This window comes from Bos grunniens, chromosome 12, assembly GCF_055505025.1.
Source record: "Bos grunniens cultivar Pamir isolate PY7600 chromosome 12, Bosgru_T2T1.0, whole genome shotgun sequence".
In the NCBI taxonomy this organism is placed as follows: domain Eukaryota; kingdom Metazoa; phylum Chordata; class Mammalia; order Artiodactyla; family Bovidae; genus Bos; species Bos grunniens.
Window position 1 is genome coordinate 29,882,910 of NC_141176.1, and position 23,612 is coordinate 29,906,521.

A 23,612-nucleotide genomic window follows, 5' to 3' on the forward strand; every position below is an offset into this window, starting at 1 on the left:
GTTACCATAATACATTTTAGTACATTATGGTATATATTTTTGAAAGCCATCTCAAATTCCTTTTGGATAAGGTAGAACATAAATATAAGCAATAATAAGGTCAGACTGAAAATAAAACAAATCAAGAATGCATCAATTTATGAGTATTAGAGTCTAAAAAGCAAGATAAACAAAAAAAAAGGAAAATTCCATCTGAAATCATTTTTCCAAAACAGACAGCAACAGACAGACTTAGTGATATATATGCTAATCTTGTCAGAATAATCAATACTACAGGATGGCGTATTGATTCTACTTTATCAATCACAGCATTATGAGTGACAGTATCATAAAATAATCAAGATAAATTACTCTATAGAACAAGATCATCAACTTACTACTCTTTTTTTCATAAAAAGGTTTGGGGGGAACCAGAAAACTAAAGAAAAATGTGGCAGGAACAATGGATAAAAATTAAGATGAATAAAGCATCTGAAGGTGAGGTGGCCAAATTTATACTTCCAATTTTTTGAAATAAAAAATGTTTTGAATTAGCCTACAATCTGAAGAGAAAAACAAGTGTACTTCAACAATTTACTTATATATTATATATACGTATATGAGCTTATACTACATATGTCCCATGTAGGATGTGGTTAAGTGCCTCTCAGAAATACAAATGAAATGCATCCTGGACCGTAACAGACCATAAGCTTCTGGAAGATGGAAACCATCAGCTTCATTCCTGTTTCCCTCAGTGTCTAGCAGGGGCCAGCACACCACAGTCGGATGATAATACTGGCTGAATAAATGGCTAAAATTAAATGAAGAGACACTTTGCATGGGAATACGAAAAGTTAACTCTGGGAGGGGGGCTTCCCTGGTGGCTCAGATGGTAAAGAATCGTCTGCAATGCAGGAAACCTAGGTTTGATCCCTGAGTTGGGAAGATCCCCTGGAGAAGGGAATGGCAACCCACTCCAGTAATCTTGCCTGGAGAATCCCAGGGACAGAGGAGCCTGGAGGGCTACAGTCCATGGGGTCACAAAGAGTCGGACATGACTGAGTGACTAAGACACAGGCACCCCATTATGGCCACAGTGAATTATGAAGGTACAAAAAATCTGTGCTTAAACTCTACCATAACTGTCATGCGCATAATCGTCATGTATGTCAGTCACTTACATATGACCAACTAAAAACTTGGAACTTTTGTTAATACTAAAAGCAGTGCTTAAACTGCAAGAATCGGTCCACATCCATGGATAAAGATGTGAGGAGGAAGGAAAGAAACTTACACAAGGGGAACATTACAGTATTTATAAAATACTTCATTTTTATCCTAAGCTACTATATTTACAGAATGGACATTCTGAGTAAGAGGATCAGTCAGGACCGAGGACTCACCTCTATCTGTGTTAGGAATCCCCAGATCCACCGTCGGAATGGAGTTGTCTGCGTAATCACTGTAGTATTCGAGGTGACCTGCCTGCCCCGCCCAAGTCTGCTTCACGATGGGGACTGAAAAAACGAGAGAGGGGACCATCACTGGCACAGTGACCCAAGAAGCTGGAACCCCCGCGTGACGGGATGACCTCCCAGAAAGGAAGGGGACCAGCACGTGTTCTTCTCCAGGTGTTCCAAGGCTTAGCGCTCCCCTCCTACCCTGAGAAACCTCAACAGCACAGGCCCTCCTCATTTCTGCTTCCACAGGAAGATACATTGTCTAGTCGGATCAGACTGCTGTGTAGAAGTTAATTTTAACTAATTTTTCTCTTTCCCCAGGCTGCTTTATTTGAAATTCACAACCGGAGTTTTAGATGTTTTTTAGAGGTGTGGGGATACAATTACTTCTAAGGGCTGGAATATTCTGTGCGGTTCTCGTTGAGATGTATACTTGCCTCCCTCACAATGGAGGAGGGAACCTTTTCAAAGTACACGTCTCCACCCAAAGATGCCAACAGAACCACCCGACCCTATAAAGGACATGACCCTGCCATTAAGAATCACTACATGTACACCAGCAGCTGATTCATGTCAATGTGTGGCAAAAACCACCACAATATTATAAAGTAATGAGCCTCCAAATAAAATTAATTAATTAATTTTTTAAAAATCACAAAATGTGATGGCTGATAGTATTGTGTCGCACTTTTCGAAAGTGTAGAAGAAATAAAATCGAAAACCACTGCAGATTCTAAAACTGTATCATGAACAGATAAATTATTTTAATAAACACAAACAGCAGAAAACTTGGCTGATTTTCTGTATTTTAGGGTGAGATGCTCAAAGTTAGCTGTGACTCCACACCCGACACAGAGAAATCAGCTTGACCACGATTTGATACTAATTCACTTGACCAACTATCTCAGTAATTGCTTTCTTCTATACTTTTTTTAAAGTTACTACCTGTGCATCTCAATTTTAAAGGGATTCCACTGTTGTTTTAATAGAAAAGATCATCAACATAAAAAAAAACTAGATTTTATACTGTTGATTTAAGAATCTCAACTCTGATGAACCAAATCTTCAGGTCAATATTTTGAACCTTTATTAAATCATTTATATTTTCCCCCCAACCTAAATAAAAATAAATGATATGCAAAAACTACCCATGCAATGTCAAAGTTAAGTGTCTAGCTATGCCAGTCAGCAAACTGGAAGACAAACTCAGATAGCCCATATACAGAAAATACAAAAGTACATCATTCCATAGTCCACTATTTACCAGCTCTTAAAAAAGAAGAGACTTAACGACTTCTGGACATTTGCTATGGTAACCTCCAAATTACCTATTTTAAGCCACTAAATATTATTTTATATATTAAAATACAATTTTCTGCAATCATAAAAAAAGGCAGATATAAAGATTTCTCCATGCCAGAATGGACAAAGATCCGTAAATGATAAGGTTGGGGGCAGGAGAGGGTGGAAGAAATTGAAAGGGTAGTGCTGAAACATATACATTACCATATGTAAAACAGATAGCGAATGGGAAGCTGCTGTATGACACAGGGAGCCCAACCTGGTGCTCTGTGACAACCTGGAGGGGTGGGATGAGGTAGGAGTTGGGAGGGGGGCTCAGGATGGAGGGGACACGGCTGGTTCATGCAGATGTATGTCAGAAACCAACACAACACTGTAAATTATCCTCCAATTAAAAATAAATAATTTTGAAATAATAATAATAATAGATAAGGTTGCTAAGGGAGAATAAGAGAAAAAAGGAAAAATTCTTATTCTGTCCAAATTCCAGCTCAAGAAAACCCAAGCTTGACCCTGTGGTGGCCCTTGGCTTTGCACATAATAAGTAGGACTTATCCAGACAAGACCGGCTGCCCTGGTGGCTCAATGGTAAAGAATCTGCCTGCAGTGCAGGAGACCAGGGTTCGATCCCTGGGTCAGGAAGATCCTCTGGAGAAGGGAACATCTAGTATTCTTGCCTGGAGAATCCCATGGACAGAGGAGCCAGGCAGGCTACAGTCCATGGGGTTACCAAGAATCAGACACGACTGAGCGACTGAACAACAACACACCTAACCTACTTGTTTCCTGTTTTGGTTTGAAACAGGTGAAACAGAAATGTTACCAGAGGTAAGAATTTCTCAGAGCCCAGCACCCCATACAACCTGAGACACAGTAAGTGCTCAGTGAACAGCTGCCTGAAGACTGGGTGCTCTGGGGATTCCAAAAGGCAGAGGGTTCTTTCCGGAACTGGTTTAAAGGAAGGAGTTTTATCTCTATCAGCGATTCAGCCTTTGTACAAGACCATGCTAAGTTGCTTCAGTCGTGTCCAACTCTTTGTGACCCCATGGACTATAGCCCATCAGGGTCCTCCATCCATGGGATTCTCCAGGCAAGCATACTGGAGTGGGTTGCCATTTCTCCTCCAGGGGATCTTCCCAACCCAGGGAAGGTCTGCATCTCTTAAATCTCCTGCATTGGCAGGCAGGTTCTTTACCACTAGTGCCATCTGGGAAACCAGTACCACCATGACCAATCATTTTAAAATGGACTGACCATTTCAACACAGCAACGTGTTCTGAGTCTCACACCCCAAAACCATCCAACAGTGAACAATGTTATCACCTATCCAATCCTTGTCACGGTAATGCCTGTGCAAAGAACTGAAGTCAAGGTGAAGTCTCCTACAACAGCAGATGAAGACTATTTTAAACCAGAGTTGATGCAATACTGCTTAAAACTTTAGACATTTTGGTCTATTTTATCATCACTGTTTGAATAGAGAATAACTGAATTCTTTCTATTATTTATATTTCATATTAAGACACTCTATTCCTAAAGATATTAAACTTGGAGTAAAAATTTCAATATAGTTAACGTGATCTACTATTTCATTTTCAATACTGAGAAGCATACTTCCTCCCACATAATAAAACAATAGTGAATGTCTCTTTCAAGAATGTTTGCCACAGATAAATTAAAATTAGGATAAAGTAAAAAGAACTGTACTATTAAAAAAAAAAAAAACCATCTGTCCAGACAGCATACATCTTCTCCCTGGGTGCACCATTGAGAAGCAGGAGATGCAGAGAAGTCCCTTCTATTCCCAAAAGGCTGACGTGCAAAACTCTGATTACAAATGAAAACAAATTGACCCTTGAGCAAAATCTACCACACAACCAGATGTGCATGACCATTCTGATTTGAGGAATCTGCCATTTTCCAACTGACAAGCGGACCTTCTGTCTCAGTGTGAAGTCAGTGAGCACATAGGAAAGCCCTGGTTTCTCTTCTCTTAGGAGAGGCTTAGTGACAACACCAAGGCTGTGCTCCGATTCCTGGTTTGGGGATTGGGTGTCTGTAAGACAGAAAGGCTACTTGACACAGTAGCGTCAGGGCACTCTGGCCCCCGTCTTCACCTGCACGGCAGCTGGGAGAGAACTGAACTTTCATCAGGAATTAAGCTGCTCCGGGCGTTTGTTCTCTATGTCACGTCTCTACTTCTGCCTTGTGAATGAGACCATCAGTACAGTTTTTCTAGATTCTACATATATGAATTAATACAGAATACTTCTTTCTTCCTGACTTACTTCACTCTCTACGACAGTCTCTAGGGTCCAGCCAATCTCTACAATGACCTAATTTCATTCCTTCTTATGGCTGAATAATAGTCCATGAGTGGGAAGGAATCAGAAATTGGGATCAACACATATGTACTATTGATACTATGCATAAAATAGATACCTAAGGAGAACCTGCCAAGAGAACGCACTGGTCATAGCAAACACTCTCTTCCAACAACACAAGAGAAGACTCTACACATGGACATCACCAGACGGTCAACACTGAAATCAGATTGATTATATTCTTTGCAGCCAAAGAAACAGCTCTATACAGTCAACAAAAACAAGACCAGGGCTGACTGTGGCTCAGATCATGAACTTCTTATTGCCACATTCAGACTGAAATTGAAGAAAGGAGAGAAAGTAGATCATTCAGGTATGACCTAAATCAAATCCCTTATGACTATACAGTGGAAGTGAGAAATAGATTTAAGGGACTAGATCTGATAGACAGAGTGCCTGATGAACTATGCAAAGAGGTTCATGATGCTGTACAGGAGACAGGAATCAAGACCATCCCCAAGTAAAAGAAATGCAAAAAAAGTAAAATAGCTGTCTGATGAGGCCTTACAAATAGCTGTGAAAAGAAGAGAAGCCAAAAGCAAAGGAGAAAAGGAAAGATATACCCATTTGAATGCAAAGTTCCAAAGAACAGCAAGGAGAGATAAGAAAGCCTTTCTCAGGGATCAATGCAAAGAAATAGAGGAAAACAACAGAATGGGAAAGACTAGCGATCTCTTGGGGTGGCTGTGACTGGTGCACTAAGCGTGGGCGGCCGAGAGGAGCTACCCCATGTCCGAGGTCAAGGGCAGAAGCCGGGAGGATCCCATGCCCGAAGGGCGGCGGCCAAGAGGAGTTACCCCACATCCGAGGTCAGGGGCAGCAGCCAAGAGTGCCAGGCTGCGACAGCGCAGGAACGGCCGAGAAGAGCTACCCAAGTCTGAGGTCAGGGGCGGCGACCGGGAGGAGCTACCCCAAGTCTGAGGTCAGGGGCGGCGGCTGGGGGGAGCTACCCCAAGTCCAAGGTCAGGGGCGGCGGCCGGGAGGAGCTACACCGCGTCCGAGGTCAGGGTCGGCGGCCAAGAGGAGCTACCCCGCGTCCGAGGTCAGGGGCTGAGGCCAGGAGGACCTACCCCACACCCCCACACCCGAGGCCAGGGGCAGCGGCCAGGAGGACCAACCCCACATCCAAGGAGCCATGGCTGCGTGGACATAGGAAGGCCTATAGGAGCTATCCCATGTTGAAGGTCAGGAAGGGTGGCGGTGAGGAGATACCCCTCATCCAAGGTAAGGAGCAGCGGCTGCGCTTTGCTGGAGCAGCCGTGAAGAGATACCCCATGCCCAAGGTACGAGAAACCCAAGTAAGACAGTAAGTGCTGCAACAGGGCATCAGAGGGCAGACACACTGAAACCAACTCACAGAAAACTAGTCAATCTAATCATACTAGGATCACAGCCTTGTCTAACTCAATGAAACTAAGCCATGCCCGTGGGACAACCCAAGACAGGTGGGTCATGGTGGAGAGGTCTGACAGAATGTGGTCCACTGGAGAAGGGAATGCAAACCACTTCAGTATTCTTGCCCTGAGAACCCCATGACAGTATGAAAAGGCAAAATGATCAGATCAGATCAGTCGCTCAGTCATGTCCAGCTCTTTGCGACTCCATGAATCGCAGCACACCAGGCCTCCTTGTCCATCACCAACTCCCGGAGTTCACTCAAACTCATGTCCATGGAGTCAGTGATTCCATCCAGCCATCTCATCCTCTGTCGTCCCCTTCTCCTCTTGCCCCCAGTCCCTCCCAGCATCAGAGTCTTTTCCAATGAGTCAACTCTTCACATGAGGTGGCCAAAGTACTGGAGTTTCAGCTTTAGCATCATTCCTTCCAAAGAAATCCCAGGGCTGATCTCCTTCAGAATGGACTGGTTGGATCTCCTTGCAGTCCAAGGGACTCTCAAGAGTCTTCTCCAACACCACAGTTCAAAAGCATCAATTCTTTAGCGCTCAGCCTTCTTCACAGTCCAACTCTCACATCCATATGTGACCACAGGAAAAACCATAGCCTTGACTAGACGAACCTTTGTTGGCAAAGTAATGTCTCTGCTTTTGAATATGCTGTCTAGATTGGTCATAACTTTCCTTCCAAGGAGTAAGCATCTTTTAATTTCATGGCTGCAGTCACCATCTGCAGTGATTTTGGAGCCCCCCAAAATAAAGTCTGACACTGTTTCCACTGTTTCCCCATCTATTTCCCATGAAGTGATAGGACTGGATGCCATGATCTTCATTTTCTGAATGTTGAGCTTTAAGCCAACGTTTTCACTCTCCACTTTCACCTTCATCAAGAGGCTTTTTAGTTCCTCTTCACTTTCTGCTATAAGGGTGGTGTCATCTGCATATCTGAGGTTATTGATATTTCTCCCAGCAATCTTGATTCCAGCTTGTGTTTCTTCCAGTCCAGCATTTCTCATGATGTACTCTGCATATAAGTTAAATAAAATGATAGGATACTGAAAGAGGAACTCCCCAGGTCAGTAGGTGCCCAATATGCTACTGGAGATCAGTGAAGAAATAACTCCAGAAAGATTGAAGGGATGGAGCCAAAGCAAAAACAATACCCAGCTGTGGATGTGACTGGTGACTTCTATCACCAGTCACATACAGCTGGTCATACATCCACACACAGCAAGGTCTGATGCTGTAAAGAGCAATACTGCATAGGAATCTGGAATGTCAGGTCCATGAATGAAGGCAAATCGGAAGTGGTCAAACAGGAGATGGCAAAAGTGAATGCCAACATTCTAGGAATCAGCACACTAAAATGGACTGGAATGGGCGAATTTAACTCAGATGACCATTATATCTACTACTGTGGCAGGAATCCCTCACGGGAAATGGAGTAGCCATCATGGTCAACAAAAGAGTCAAAAATGCAGTCCTTGGATGCAATCTCAAAAACAACAGAATGATCTCTGTTCGTTTCCAAGGCAAACCATTCAATATCACAGTAATCCAAGTCTATGCCCCAACCAGTAATGCTAAAGAAGCTGAAGTTGAACAGTTTTATGAAGACCTACAAGACCTTCTAGAACTAATACCCCCAAAAGATGTCCTTTTCATTACAGGGGACTGGAATGCAAAAGAACAAGTCAAGAAACACCTGGAGTAACAGACAAATTTGGCCTTGGAGTAGAGAATGAAGCAGGGAAAAGACTAATAGAGTTTTGCCAAGAAAATGCATTGGTCATAGCAAACACCCTCTTCCAACAACACAAGAGAAGACTCTACACATGGACATCACCAGACGGTCAACACCAAAATCAGATTGATTATATTCTTTGCAGCCAAAGATGGAGTCAACAAAAACAAGACCAGGAGCTGACTGTGGCTCAGATCACAAACTCCTAATTACCAAATTCAGACTTAAATTGAAGAAAGTAATTGGGAAAACCACTAGACCATTCAGGTATGACCTAAATCAAATTCCTTATAATTACACAGTGGAAGTGAGAAATACATTTAAGGGACTAGATCTGATAGATAGAGTGCCTGATGAACTATGGACTGAGGTTCGTGACATTGTACAGGAGACAGGGATCAAGACCATCCCCATGGAAAAGAAATGCAAAAAAGCAAAATGGCTGTCTGGGGAGGTGTTACAAATAGCTGTGAAAAGAAGAGAAGCAAAAAGCAAAGGAGAAAAGGAAAGATATAAGCATCTGAATGCAGAGTTCCAAAGAATAGCAAGGAGAGATTAGAAAGCCTTCCTCAGCAATCAATGCAAAGAAATAGAGGAAAACGACAGAATGGGAAAGACTAGAGATCTCTTCAAGAAAATCAGAGATACCAAGGGAACATTTCATGCAAAGATGGGCTCGATAAAGGACAGAAATGGTATGGACCTAACAGAAGCAGAAGATATTAAGAAGAGGTGGCAAGAACACACAGAAGAACTGTACAAAAAAGATCTTCACGACCCAGATAATCACGATGGTGTAATCACTCATCTAGAGCCAAATATCCTGGAATGTGAAGTCAAGTGGGCCTTAGAAAGCATCACGATGAACAAAGCTAGTGGAGGTGATGGAATTCCAGTTGAGCTATTTCAAATCCTGAAAGATGATGCTATGAAAGTGCTGCACTCAATATGCCAGCAAATTTGGAAAACTCAGCTGTGGCCACAGGACTAGAAAAGGTCAGATTTCATTCCAATCCCAAAGAAAGGCAATGCCAAAGAATGCTCAAACTACCGCACAATTGCACTCATCTCACACGCTAGCAAAGTAATGCTCAAAATTCTCCAAGCCAGGCTTCAGCAATACGTGAACCATGAACTTCCAGATGTTCAAGCTGGTTTTAGAAAAGGCAGAGGAACCAGAGATCAAATTGCCAACATCAGCTGGATCATGGAAAAAGCAAGAGAGTTCCAGAAAAACATCTATTTCTGCTTGATTGACTATGCCAAAGCCTTTGACTTGTGGATCACAATAAACTGTGGAAAATTCTGAAGGAGATGGGAATCCCAGACCACCTGACCTGCCTCTTGAGAAATCTGTATGCAGATCAGGAAGCAACAGTTAGAACTGGACATGGAACAACAGACTGGTTCCAAATAGGAAAAGGAATACGTCAAGGCTGTATATTGTCACCCTCTTTATTTAACTTATATGCAGAGTACATCATGAGAAATGCTGAGCTGGAGGAAGCACAAGCTGGAATCAAGATTGCTGGGAGAAATATTAATAACCTCAGATATGCAGATGACACCACCCTTATGGCAGAAAGTGAAGAACCAAAGAGCTTCTTGATGAAAGTGAAAGAGGAGAGTGAAAAAGTTGGCTTAAAACTCAACATTCAGAAAACGAAGATCATGGCATCTGGACTCATCACTTCATGGGAAATAGATGGAGAAACAGGGGAAACAGTGGCTGACTTTATTTTTTTAGGCTCCAAAATCACTGCAGATGGTGAATGTAGCCATGAACTTAAAAGACGCTTACTCCTTGGAAGGAAAGTTATGACCAACCTAGATAGCATATTTAAAAGCAGATATATTACTTTGCTGACAAAGGTCCGTCTAGTCAAAGCTACGGTTTTTCCAATGGTCATGTATGGATGTGAGAGTTGGACTATAAAGAAAGCTGAGCGCCGAAGAATTGATGTTTTTGAACTGTGGTGTTGGAGAAGACTCTTGAGAGTCCCTTGGACTGCAAGGAGATCCAACCAGTCCATCCTAAAGGAGATCAGTCCTGGGTGTTCATTGGAAGGACTGATATTGAAGCTGAAACTCCAATACTTTGGCCACCTCATGCGAAGAGCTGACTCATTTGAAAAGACCCTGATGCTGGGAAAGATCGAGGGCAGGAGGAGAAGGGGATGACAGAAGATGAGATGGCTGGATGACATCACCAACTCAATGGACATGGGTTTGGGTGGACTCTGGGAGTTGGTGATGGACAGGGAGGCCTGGCGTGCTGTGGTTCATGGGGTCGCAAAGAGTCAGACACGACTGAGCGACTGAACTGAACTGAAGGCGAACCTACCTTATAGCACAGGGAACTCTACTCAGTGCTCTGTGATGACCTGAATAGTAGGGAAACCCATGAAGAGGAGCTATGTGTACACACACAGCTGATTCACTTTGCTATCCAGTGGGAACACAACTGTAAAGTGGGAACACAAGTTGTAAAGCAACTAAACTCCAATAAAAATTAACTTAAAAAAATAATTAATCCACTCACTTCATCTAACACAGGATATGGCCTGCCAGTGGCTGGCTGCATTTTGATTCAACCTCCTGTTTTCAATAAACCTCTCCAACCAGAGGGAACACACTCTTTAGCATCAGTATGTTCACATCTAGAGAAAATCAATACAGTCAAGATACCAGTTTTTTTTTTAAGCTGAAAGATGTCAAATGTTTATTTTATGAGCTCCAGGGGCTGTGATAAGGAACTAAAGGCTGAGCAAATGGGGATTTAACCTCTCTACTTAGAGGGAGATGGCAGGAGGGGCAACACCTCACAACCCACCAGCTGACAAACAGAAACGGGGGCGGCCACGACATAAGTGGGATGCACACGGGAAGCACGTGGCTGAAGGACACACAAGACCCGTAACATTTTGCTGACAGCTCACATCACGTGAGGAAAGACACGTAACCCAAGAGGAAGTAACGAAGCTGCTTTATTAACTCCAGAGAGCTTTTCCTTGCTTAAACCTAACTTTACATGCTATGGCAGTTCATTGCTTTATATAATACCTCTAAAGTTTCTTTAAAACCCTACCAACCACTTGCATCTCAGCAAACCATGCTCGGTTGATGCTGTCAACATGTACTGCTTTCTTAAGCTAAGAGACAGAGTATATTTTTGCTAACTGTGTCCTAAGATGCTTTAATTCATCTAAATCAGAATCAAGACAAGTAGTTACGTAAAGGTCTGCTTTGCTGTTAGGGAAAAAAAAAAGTGTAAGATGTAAAATAATTTTTTTCTAATTTTGAAATTTGGCTGTATCAATTCTTCCAAAAGAGTATGAAAAATGAGTTCCTTGTGTACATTCCCTCACCTTGACCACAGCCTTGGCCGGACTGTTCTATCCCTCACATCCTCACCCCTGGAGGAGCCAGGACTGGGGCGTGACGAGCATCCACTCCAGTCAGAACCCAGGGCATAGACAGTGAGAACCGCCTCCAGGGAAGTCAATGACAGCGCACTCAACTGCTCAGAGATGAGCACAGCCTGGTCTGTTTATTTCTTCCTTCACTGTTGTCTGGTTTCTGTAACCTCAAGTGTTTCTACCAGAGTGGTACAGAAAGAAAAAGCAAAGCCCCACGTCCATGCATTCCGCTTGACTGCCGCAGTAATATGCGAGGACGGGGGCCATCTGACTCCCCAGCTCCGTGTGTGTTTCAGATCATCTGTAGATTTGAAGTCCTGGCCGTCCTCACTGCTACTGAAAGTAAAAAGCCTCCTGTCACTGCTTCCAGCCAAGTCAGATCTGACCTTGAGCACAGCAGAGAATCAACACAGCTATCAAATACTATTCATCAAGCGTTACATTCCCAACACATCCAAAAAACTTCCCAGGTGGCGCAGTGGTAAAGAATCCACCTGCCAATGCAGGAGATGTGAATTCAATCCCTGGGTCAGGAAAGATCCCCTGGAGGAGGAAATGGCAACCCACCCCAGTATTCTTGCCTGGAAACTCCCATGGGCTCCAAGGGGTTGCAAAGAGTCAGACATGATTGTGATTGAGCACACACACACAAAGAGGTCACAGCACAGCTCTGCTGTGGCAGAAGGAACTGGGGGTTCGTGGCCAGAAAACCTGAGTCCTGCTCCTCTGCTCAGTCTGCATGAAGTTGGGCCAGTCTGTCGTCCCATGGTCAGCTTCCTTTCTCTGCTATATCAAGCGAACAGCAATAATTACCACATCACAGGGAGCTGTCAGCATGAAATCAGATGACAGAATACAGGTGAAGGGACCTCCCTAGTGGTCCAGTGGTTAAGAATCCACCTGCTAATGCAGGAGACATGAGTTTGGTCCCTGGTCCAGGAAGATTCCACATGCCATGGGGCAACTAAGCCCATGCACCACAACTGCTCAGGCCCGTGCTCCAGAGCCCACGTGCCGCAACTACTGAGCCCACGCCCTAGAGCCTGTGCCCCCAACTACTGCAGTGAGAAGCCCTGCACCACACCTAGAGAGCAGCCCCCGATCACCGCAGCTAGAGAAAGCCCGCACCCGGCGACGAAGACCTGGAACAGCCAACTATAAATACATAAACTGCGATTTTCAAAAAAAAAATGAAAAACACCAGAAAACATGTTTAAAAAAAAAAACAGGATTAGCAGTTAGAAGCAGTTACTGTGGCATTGTTGACTAAAACTAATACGATTACGGGTAATTCTCTTGACCAACTGGTGACAGAACTAGGTTTCCAAAAGCAGGGCCAGAGCCCCCTGGCCTGGCAGACTTCATGTCCGTCAGGCAACATGGACATCAGAGTCCCTAAAATCCAGCCACCTATACTATCTTTTCAAACAAACATGTCCAAGTTTAAAGACAGCCTGCCACAGCAACTCCACTGCGAAGTTCTCAAGATATCTTTTAGATCTCAGGCTTCAATGACCTCAGACCCAATTAACAGCAGTAAATCAGTTCATCTGGTTTGGGGAGGTTTGGTCTTTATGCTCCTAACAGACTTGGAAGATTTTATAATTTTTATAAACCTTTGACTCAAAATTGAAATACAAAAGCATTTCATAAATATCTGAAAGGATTATCATAACCTTATGCAAAATAAGAAAGCAGTAAACAAACAAAGCTAGTGGAGATGATGGAATTCCAGTTGAGCTATTCCAAATCCTGAAAGATGATGCTGTGAAAGTGCTGCACTCAATATGCCACCAAATTGGGAAAACTCAGCAGTGGCCACAGGACTGGAAAAGGTCAGTTTTCATTCCAATCCCAAAGAAAGGCAATGCCAAAGAATGCTCAAACTACCGCACAACTGCACTCATCTCACACGCTAGCAAAGTAATGCTCAAAATTCTCCAAGCCAGGCTTCAGCAATATGTGAACCGTGAACTTCCTGATGTTCAAGCTGGTTTTAGAAAAGGCAGAGGAATCAGAGATCAAATTGCCAACATCCACTGGATCATGGAAAAAGCAAGAGAGTTCCAGAAAAACATCTATTTCTGCTTGATTGACTATGCCAAAGCCTTTGATTGTGTGGATCACAACAAACTGTGGAAAATTTTTCAAGAGATGGGAATACCAGACCACCTGATCTGCCTCTTGAGAAATTTGTATGCAGGTCAGGAAGCAACAGTTAGAACTGGACATGGAACAACAGACTGGTTCCAAATAGGAAAAGAGTACGTCAAGGCTGTATATTGTCATCCCACTTATTTAACTTATATGCAGAGTACATCATGAGAAACGCTGGACTGGAAGAAACACAAGCTAGAATCAAGATTGCCAGGAGAAATCTCAATAACCTCAGATATGCAGATGACACCACCCTTATGGCAGAAAGTGAAGAGGAACTAAAAAGCCTCTTGATGAAGGTGAAAGTGGAGAGTGAAAACGTTGGCTTAAAGCTCAACATTCAGAAAACTAAGATCACGGCATCCGGTCCCATCACTTCATGGGAAATAGATGGGGAAACAGTGGAAACAGTGTCAGACTTTATTTTGGGGGGCTCCAAAATCACTGCAGATGGTGACTGCAGCCATGAAATTAAAAGACGCTTACTCCTTGGAAGGAAAGTTATGACCAACCTAGATAGCATATTCAAAAGCAGAGACATTACTTTGCCAACAAAGGTTCGTCTAGTCAAGGCTATGGTTTTTCCTGTGGTCACATATGGATGTGAGAGTTGGACTGTGAAGAAGGCTGAGCACCGAAGAATTGATGCTTTTGAACTGTGGTGTTGGAGAAGACTCTTGAGAGTCCCTTGGACTGCAAGGAGATCCAACCAGTCCATTCTGAAGGAGATTAGCCCTGGGATTTCTTTGGAAGGAATGATGCTAAAGCTGAAACTCCAGTACTTTGGCCACCTCATGTGAAGTGTTGACTCATTGGAAAAGACTCTGATGCTGGGAGGGATTGGGGGCAGGAGGAGAAGGGGACGACAGAGGATGAGATGGCTGGATGGCATCACTGACTCGATGGACGTGAGTCTGGGTAAACTCTGGGAGTTGGTGATGGACAGGGAGGCCTGGCGTGCTGTGATTCATGGGGTCGCAAAGAGTCGGACACGACTGAGCGACTGAACTGAACTGAAACTAGATTATTCAGAATGACCAAATTAAAATTAGCTAACTCTTTTTTTCATTTCTGTAGAATATGAAAACTACAACAGAGACCATCCCCAACTTTACCACTTTACTGCCAACTTGAAAAATGTGTTTCAAAAGAGAATATACCACCACCCCCATTCCTAACATTGATATATACTCCAAAGGCAGCTTCAAGATCAAATAAATCAATTCGAGCACTTCTGCTTGCTGTTTAAAAAAAAAAAAGAAGAAAAGCAGTCTAGTTCAGTTCCCTTGACATTTTTTTAATGAAAGGTATTTATCAAAAATCGTCCCTCCAGATTATGTGAAAAACAAAAGGATATTAAACCTAGGTTAAACTTATGAAAAATGAAATTTTTAAGTTCTATATTGATTTTTAATAGTATTTTAGGACTTCTTGTATAATGAATGCGTATTTTATTTAGACTGATTTTAATAGGACTTAGAATTTATTGTGACTATTTTAGGTAACCATGAAGGTTTATAGCAAACGTACTTTTAAGATAGTGTTGACTATAACCAGACCTGAATTGATGTCAGTGTCTTAAACAATGCCATAATTCCAAATTATGATATTCTTTTATCTGTAAAATATGTTCCTCTTTAAAGCATCATTTGTAAATATCATATTATCACATAAATTATATAAATGCCCCACTTAGCTCCAATCCCACAAAAATGACAGCTGGTTTAGAAATCTCTCCTCTATAAATATCACACTCTTGGTAAAACTGAGAGTCTTTTCATGGAAAAAAAAAATAAAATATGTGCTAAAATTAGATTTGCAAAAGATTGTCTAATCCTCAACTTGAGAAAAGTGCTGTTTGAAGGTGAAAAAAACAGATAAATTATGTATTTATAAATAGGCTTTTTAAAAAACAGTATCATCATAATGCAGAATTCTGGAATGGCACCAAAAAATTAAATAGAAACATCTATGTGCAGGATTTCCTTAAGAAGGAACCATGGCTTGTAAGACAAACATTTTTTACTTTTCCCTGTATATCTACACTTGAGCAAATACACATCCTTACTTACAAGTTTTGATGTGTGAGTGTGAAATAAATATAAAAAGAAGGAACGGCGTGAGAAAGACATTCTCTCTGACATTCCGTTACCTTGAGAAATCCCCTCTCATTCTTCACAGCTCAGAGTCCACACTTGGACATAACAGGACACTGTTTTGCAAAATGGATTATTATCCACTTACAGTCTCTGAGATTGCCACAGCTGAGCATTTCCATTTCCAATTTAAAACACTGCTCTAATTAGTCCTTAGAAGGGCCATGGCCTCTCATGTTGCAACACAAAATTGTCTTTTCTAATTGATCTTGGTGATTGAAGTGCTATGAGGAGGAAGACTGATTATATAACTGCTTGCACTTCCAATAATATATCTGTCATTATCCCCTTCTTGAGCTGAGCTCATATTTGATTTGTCCTTTTTTTTTTTTAAGGCAGTGTGGATTTTTAAAGTTCAATAAAAATGAATAATCCAAAAAAAAACATACTTCTATCACCATGAAACTTCTTGCATGTTTTCACTGCAACAAAAATATCCTCCTTCTTCACTGGATTTCCCTTTAAAAAAAAAAAAAAAAACGCATACGTGAGTCGATGTATCTTAACAGCACACCCAAATTAGTTGTCACATGCTCTTGAATTCAAATTCACCAATGTCAGCGACATCAAACTTGTCTCCAGAATCAAGTTTCAGGGCACGACTGTATCTTGGAGGACCACAAATGCTTTGCTCAGCCAGTGGGGTAGGGGGGTGGGGGGCTTCCCTGATAGCTCAGGTGGTAAAGAATCCACCTGCAATGTGGGAGACCCTGGTTTGATTCCTGGGTCGGGAAGATCTGCTGGAGAAGGAATAGGCTACCCACTCCAGTATTCTTGGGCTTCCCTGGTGGCTCAGCTGGTAAAGAATCTGCCTGCAATGCGGGAGACCTGGGTTCGATCCTGGGTTGGAAAGATCCCCTGGAGAAGGGAAAGGCTACCCACTCCAGTATTCTGGCCTAGAGAATTCCATGGACTGTATAGTCCATGGGTCACAAAGAGTCAGACATGACTTGAATGACTTTCACTCACTCACTCATAGCCAGACGGAGACCAGAATCCCAGCTGTGCCATCCCCCCTGCATCACCTGGACGAATGTCCTCTAAATTTCCAGCTCATTCAGGAAATTGGGAGATAACCACCAGCACAGCTGCTTTTATTACTACTATTTATTTACTATGAACATCACAGGTGCCCAGGAAGTGTTGGTTTACCTTCCCTTTCCTTTTTCCAGCTGGTGAAAAATTTTTTTAAAAGGGAGAGAGAAGTAGAAGGATGTTTTAGTGCAAAGTAAGAGATGACTCCCTTTAGGGAACCTGACCTCACTTTGATGTTTACAGTATTTTTATTGCCCTTAATGGTCCACGCAAGTCTAGGCAACAGCGGTGCTCTGTCCTCTGCCAAAGGCAGGATTACGTCAAACACCTCGCAGGGGTGGGGGCGCTGGCTCCAGCCCAGGCTGGTCACTCAGATGAAGGGGTCACAGAGGGGCTTGTGGACAATCCGGCCCCTAGGCTGTGGGCGCTTCATAGTGGGGCCAGGGCGGGGGCTGACCCCTTTATCACCATCTCAGGGCTGTAGGGACATTCAATCCTGATTCTGCATCATTTGGGGCTGGTTTCCAGCGACATGCAACTGCAGTTTCATCATGCCACTCAAGGCACTAGGAGGTCAACCCTTCCAGATTTTCCAGAAGAACATTAGAGAACAAGCAAGCACAAAGTCTAGAAAGACATTTCCCTCTCAAGTACTATGCCAACAGCACAGATTCTCTCCCACTGCTACTGTGTGTGTGTGTGTGTGTGTGTGTGTGTGTGTGTGTGTGTGTGTGAATACACATACTCCTCTTTGAAAATGCAACCCAGACCACTGTGTCAATGACTTGGAAATGAGGCGGTGAACCTGCTTATCCTTACGAGGAAGGGCTGCTAACCACCCAGCTGAGTGTGGTCTTTGGGTTCATCCTGGGGACTGGACTGAGGGCCCACCATGAGCCGGTGCATTCTCAAAGTTCTGGACAGTCTCAGGTGAGGTTGGAGTGGGGTCGCTGGCTGAGAGGAGGGTAGAGGTGGGCTTCAGGAGAGGGCTTGGGAACAACTGGAAATGTCTGACACTGCCTTTCTAGGAAACACACCAGGAACTGCAGCAGCTCTGTGCTATACCTTCAACCAAAGAACTGACTCAGGGGCCATGCCTCTGCAGCTCCGGGGTGCCCCCTTCTCCTGTGTCCAATAGGGTAACAATGGTGCTTACCTTACAGGGCTATCATCCCTAGAAACGTGATATATAGTTCTCACGGGGCACATGGCAAGTGGCGGTGTTTGATCAGTGTGTGAACTGCTAGGGCAACATCATGCACAACATGTATGTTTCCCTTTGACACACGAGGAAGCTGTCCTTCTGTTACTCACACAAAGCGGCAGGGAAGACTGGAACGAGGTGGCGCAGGAGGAGCCCACAATGTCTGTACAGAACTCGGGCACAGGCGTGAGCGGGAGTCCATCTCCTCCATCCCAGATGTAGAGCGCGATCTGTCACACAGGAAACCGGAGTGAATGAGAGCCAACACCACCGTGCACGAAGGTACGCCGTGTCTCCAGGGAAAGCTACACCTCCCCTTCTCTAGCGAACATCACTGAACCACATCTACATGGCAGCATTCTGCAGGCTTCCCAATAGGTGGCGCTAGTGGTAAAGAACCTGCCTGCCAAGGAGGGAGACGTAAGAGACACGGGTTCGATCCCTGGGTCAGGAAGATCCCCTGGAGGCAGGCATGGCAACCCACTCCATTATTCTTGCCTGGAGAATCCCAGGGACAGAGAAGCCTGGTGGGGCTACAGTCCATGGGGTTGCAAAGAGTCAGTCATGACTGAAGTGACTTCACAGCACACACCAAGACAGTAATTCCATGTAGAGCAATCAAATCTTTTATTAACCATAAACAATTAAGAATCAATATCCTGGGGGACTTCCCTGGTGGTCCAGTGGTTAAGAATCCACCTGCCAATGCAGGGGACGGGAGTTCAATCCCTGGTCCAGGAAGACCCCACGTGCCACAAGGCAACTAAGCCCATGCACCAACTACCGAGTCAATGTGCTGCAACTAAGCCCGCAGGCCTAGAGCCTGTGCTCTGCAACAGGAGAAGCCCCCGCAATGAGCAGCCCATGCACTGCAAAAAGCACAGAGAAAAGCCACTGAGCAGCAGCAAAGACTGTGTGGCCAATACATTAATTCTTTTAAAAGAGAATCAATATTCCGACCTCCAAAAGATCTCAAAACTGTCATAAGCAATTGCAGGGAAGCTATTTTAAGAATTCTAAAGCATCACAGAGAAAGATAAAACGTAAGATCATCGTGACTCTGGTTTCCTGCAGGATGGTAATTACACACCCTGAATAACCAACGGGCTGAAACTATCTAAAAATACTGCATAAAATATCTTTAAAAGCTTTTTAATGTACTGCTAAACTGGCATAAAATGTAGAGCTCACAAAGACAAAACTGGAAAGTGAGAACCTGGGAGAGACGGTCCCTGAGGGTCGCTTTCCCTCGCAGGCACCAGCTGGGTCCTGGGCATGCTGAGGTTCTGATATGTGTTAAAGAGAATAAAGCCTGTGACCCACCCAAGTGGGGGTGTCTAACAGCAAACCCCCACATGAAGCTGGGACTTTGGCACTAGATGGGGAAAAATCATCTCCAGCTATCCTGAGATTTTGTAACCAAGATCCAGGCCTCCCTAATCTGTCACCTACATAGTCCAAAAATACCTTAAACAGAGTGGCCCTGAGTCAGTATGAGTCTCTAGCAAGTTGGAAAAAGCTAATGCAAAGCCTTACTGAGGAGCCTGCAACCTTAATAGGACTCGCGGACTGTCACAGGTGAAGTCCCCAGGAGCAAGAGCACTCAGAAAGATCACAGAAAGTAAAACAAAGACAGGAGATGAAGAGCGAGAGCCAGTGGACACAGCTTAACCAGGCCCACCCAAAAGAATCCAGGGATCAGAGTGATCAAGCACACAGATTAGAAAACTACTGTTTCATATGTTTTTATAAAGAAAAACTTTAAAACATGAGCAAAATTTCTGGAAGATTACACAGGAAAGCAAATTTGAAAAAGAAATATCTAAAACATCAGACATGAAAAATACAAGCTGAAAATGAACATTTTAATGGTAAGGATAAGCAGCCTATCCTAGACACAGCTGAATAAAAACTAGGGAACTAAAAGATGAAGCCCCCCAAATTATCTGAACTGTATCTCAGCAAGAAACAGAGATGGGGAACATGAAAGAGAAGTGCAAACCTCTAGCATATATCTAAAGTTCCAGAAAGAGTAACAGAGGGGAGGAGAAAATAGTTGAAAAGACAGTGGCTGAGAATTTTTTTTAATTGCTTAACAATTCTATTATAGAAAGGTCCAATGAATACTAAGTAAGAGGAGAAAAAAAATAGTCTGCGTCTAGACACTGGTGTTGCTGTTCAGTCGCTTGTCATGTCCAACTCTGCAACTGCAGCACGCCAGGCTTCCCCATCCTTCATTGTCTCCCAGAGCTTGTTCAGACTCATGTCCATTGAGTCGGTGATGCCATCCAACCATCTCATCCTCTGTCGTCCCCTTCTCCTCCTGCCTTCTATTTTTCCCAGGGGTCTTTTCCAATGAGTAGGCTCTTTGCATCAGGTGGCCAAAGTACTGGAGCTTCAGTTTCAGCATCAGTCCTTCCAATGAATATTCAGGGTTGATTTCCTTTAGGACTGACTGGTTTAATCTCCTTGCAGTCCAAGGGACTCTCAAGAATCTTCTCCAACACCACAGTTCAAGAGCATCATTTCTCCAGCACTCAGCCTTTATGGCCCAACTCTCACATCTATACATGACTACTAGAAAAACCATACCTTTGATTGGATGGACCTTTGTTGGCAAAGTAATGTCTCTGCTTTTTAATATGCTATCTAGGTTTTTCATAGCTTTCCTTCCAAGCAGCAAGTGTCTTTGAATTTCATGGCTGCATTCACCATCTGCAGTGATTTTGGAGCCCAAGAAAATAAAGTATATGGTGTATGTGTATGCATGTGTGTGTGTATATGTTAGTCGCTCAGTCATGTCTGACTCTTTGTGACCCCATGGACTGCAGCCTGCCAGGCTCTTCTGTCCATGGAATTCTCCAGACAAGACTACTGCAGTGGGTATCTATTCCCTTCTCCAGGGGATCTTTCAGACCCAGGGATTGAACCTGGGTCTCCTACATTGCAGGCAGATTCTTTACCGTCTGAGCCACCAGGGAAACTCTCTATACATACACACACACACACACCATAGTGAAACTGCTCCTTGGAAGAAAAGCTACGACAAACCTAGACAGTATTAAAAAGCAGAGATATTACTTTGCCAACAAAGGTCCATCCAGTAAAAGCTATGATTTTTCCAGTAGTCATGTATGGATGTGACAGTTGGACCATAAGGAAGGCTGAGCACCAAAGAATTAATGCTTTCAAACTCTGGTGCTGGAGAAGACTCCTGAGAGTCCCCTGGACAGCAAGACGATTAAATAAGGAAATCCAAAAGGAAATCAACCCTGAATATTCATTGGGAGGACTGTTGTTGAAGCTGGAGTTCCAATACTTTGGCCACCTGATGTGAAGAGCTGACTCACTGGAAAAGACCCTGATGCGGGGGAAGATTGAGGACAGGAGGAGAAGCGGGTGACAGAGAATGAGATGGTTGGATGGCATCACTGACTCAATAGACATGAGTTTGAGTGAGCTCTGGGAGGCAGTGAAAGATGGGAAGAGCGGCGTGCTGCAGTCCATGGGGTCGCAAAGAGCCAGACACGACTGAGTGACTGAACAAGTGAAAACCGCAGAACACCAAAGACAAAGATCAATCTTAAAAGCAGCCAGAGAAACAGCAGACTCGCTACAAAGGACCCACGTGCGAGTGATGGCTTATCACCCAACACAACAGCAGTAACAGAAGAAAGGGCACAGGGGAGCAGCACTGCTGTGATGAGAAAAGTCTCACAGCCCAGACTCGAATACACAATGTGATTATGTCTCAAGAACAAAGTTGAAACAAAGTATCTTTAAAGGGAAACCTGAGAATTTGCCACCCCACTAAAAAGGAAATTCTGAATGATACACTTCAGGAAGAATAACAATGATCTCCATTAGCAGGGTCCAGAAGCAAAACAAAAGAGTGAAGAAATACAGGGTTTAAGTTAATGCAAATGGTAACCGCATAAAGTAAGGACAACATCCGAGCTGCAGATTTAAAAGGAACGACAGAACAAAGCTACTGGACAAAAGAGCATCAAACTGAGAGAGGGATATGTTCTCAGGTCCTTAAATTTTCAGGATATTGATTAATTAGCCATGGTTAGGTAAGCATCACCAATTCAATGGACTTGAATTTGAGCAAACTCTGGGAAACAGTGGAGAACAGAGGAGCCTGGCGTGTGGCAGCCCATGGCGTGGCAAAGAGTCAGACAAGACTTAATGACTAAACAACAAGGTTAAGCATACATGTTAAAATGTTTAAAATAACCATTAAGAAACAGACACGGAGACTGAACTTCCAAAAGTGTTAGGGTTAGAAAAAGAAAAATGGGAGGGAGAACGAAGGTGCAAAGCAGGAAACATGGGCTCGATCCCCGGTCGGGAAGATCCCCTGGAGGAGGGAATGGCAACCCACCGCATATTCTTGCCTGCAAAATCCAATGGATAGAGGAGCCTGGTGGGCTACAGTCTACAGGGTCACAAAAGAGTCAGTCACGACTAAGCGACAGACAACAAATCTGAAAAATGTCAATGTAAATTTGCTACATGGTTTGAAGATAAAGGTTGTCAAACTGGGAGAAAAAGATAAGCATATCCTCTTCAAGAGAAACACATCAAAAGATGGAGGACATGGAAGTACTGAAAGAAAAAAGATGAAAAACACTTATGAGGCAAACACCAAACGAAAGCTAGTATGGAAGTGTTCCTGTCAACAGATGAACACTGAGGCAACGAGCATTCCTAGAGATAAAGAAAACTTTACCAAGAGAACATGACAAGTCTAAACCCGCATGCTTCTTACTGACATGGCCCCAGACTATAAACAGCAAGAGCTGGCAGCTCCACAAGGAGTCACTGTCGCCACTCAGAGGGAAGCGTTTCGTACCCTCCCTTAGTAGATGACGTATCAAGCAGACAAAACAAAAAAAAGGAGGAAGGGAGAGAGGGAGGAGATACATGAAAAGCACACAGGATTAACTGATGTATCTATTTCTTCTTTAACAGATATAAGTGAAAGTGTGAGTCACTCAGTCGTGTCCAACTCTTTGCAACCCCGTGGACTCTAGCCTGCCAGGCTCCTCTGTCCATGGGATTCTCCAGGCAAGAATACTGGAGTGGGCAGCCATGCCCTCCTCCAGGGGATCTTATTGAACCAGCGGTCAAACCCAGGTCTCCTGCATTGCTGGTGGATTCTTTACCATCTGAGCCACCAGGGAAGCCCCAGTAGATATGAAGAGACTAATATACCCTCCAATCAGAGCACATTTACCCTTTTCTCCATTTGTAAAAACTGAACATGAATCCGGTCTTAGCGTTAAGCCTAAAAATATTTCAAATGACTGTTATACAGACCAGTCGTGCTAAGCTGGAAATCAATAACAAAACACAAGAACAACACACAA

At 43.6% G+C, this 23,612-nt stretch overlaps 1 protein-coding gene across 1 annotated transcript in view; it reads right to left on the minus strand.

Annotated features, from left to right (window-relative positions):
* The window catches only part of B3GLCT (beta 3-glucosyltransferase), a 118,898-nt gene that overhangs the window by 24,611 nt on the left and 70,675 nt on the right, over positions 1 to 23,612 (minus strand). Inside the window, exons 10-12 of the mRNA XM_086330781.1 lie at positions 18,348 to 18,467; positions 16,388 to 16,457; positions 1,386 to 1,499 (exon numbers count right to left, since the gene is read on the minus strand). Of these exons, the coding sequence (XP_086186907.1) occupies positions 1,386 to 1,499; positions 16,388 to 16,457; positions 18,348 to 18,467 (304 nt within the window). The remainder of the gene's footprint in view (positions 1 to 1,385; positions 1,500 to 16,387; positions 16,458 to 18,347; positions 18,468 to 23,612) is intronic.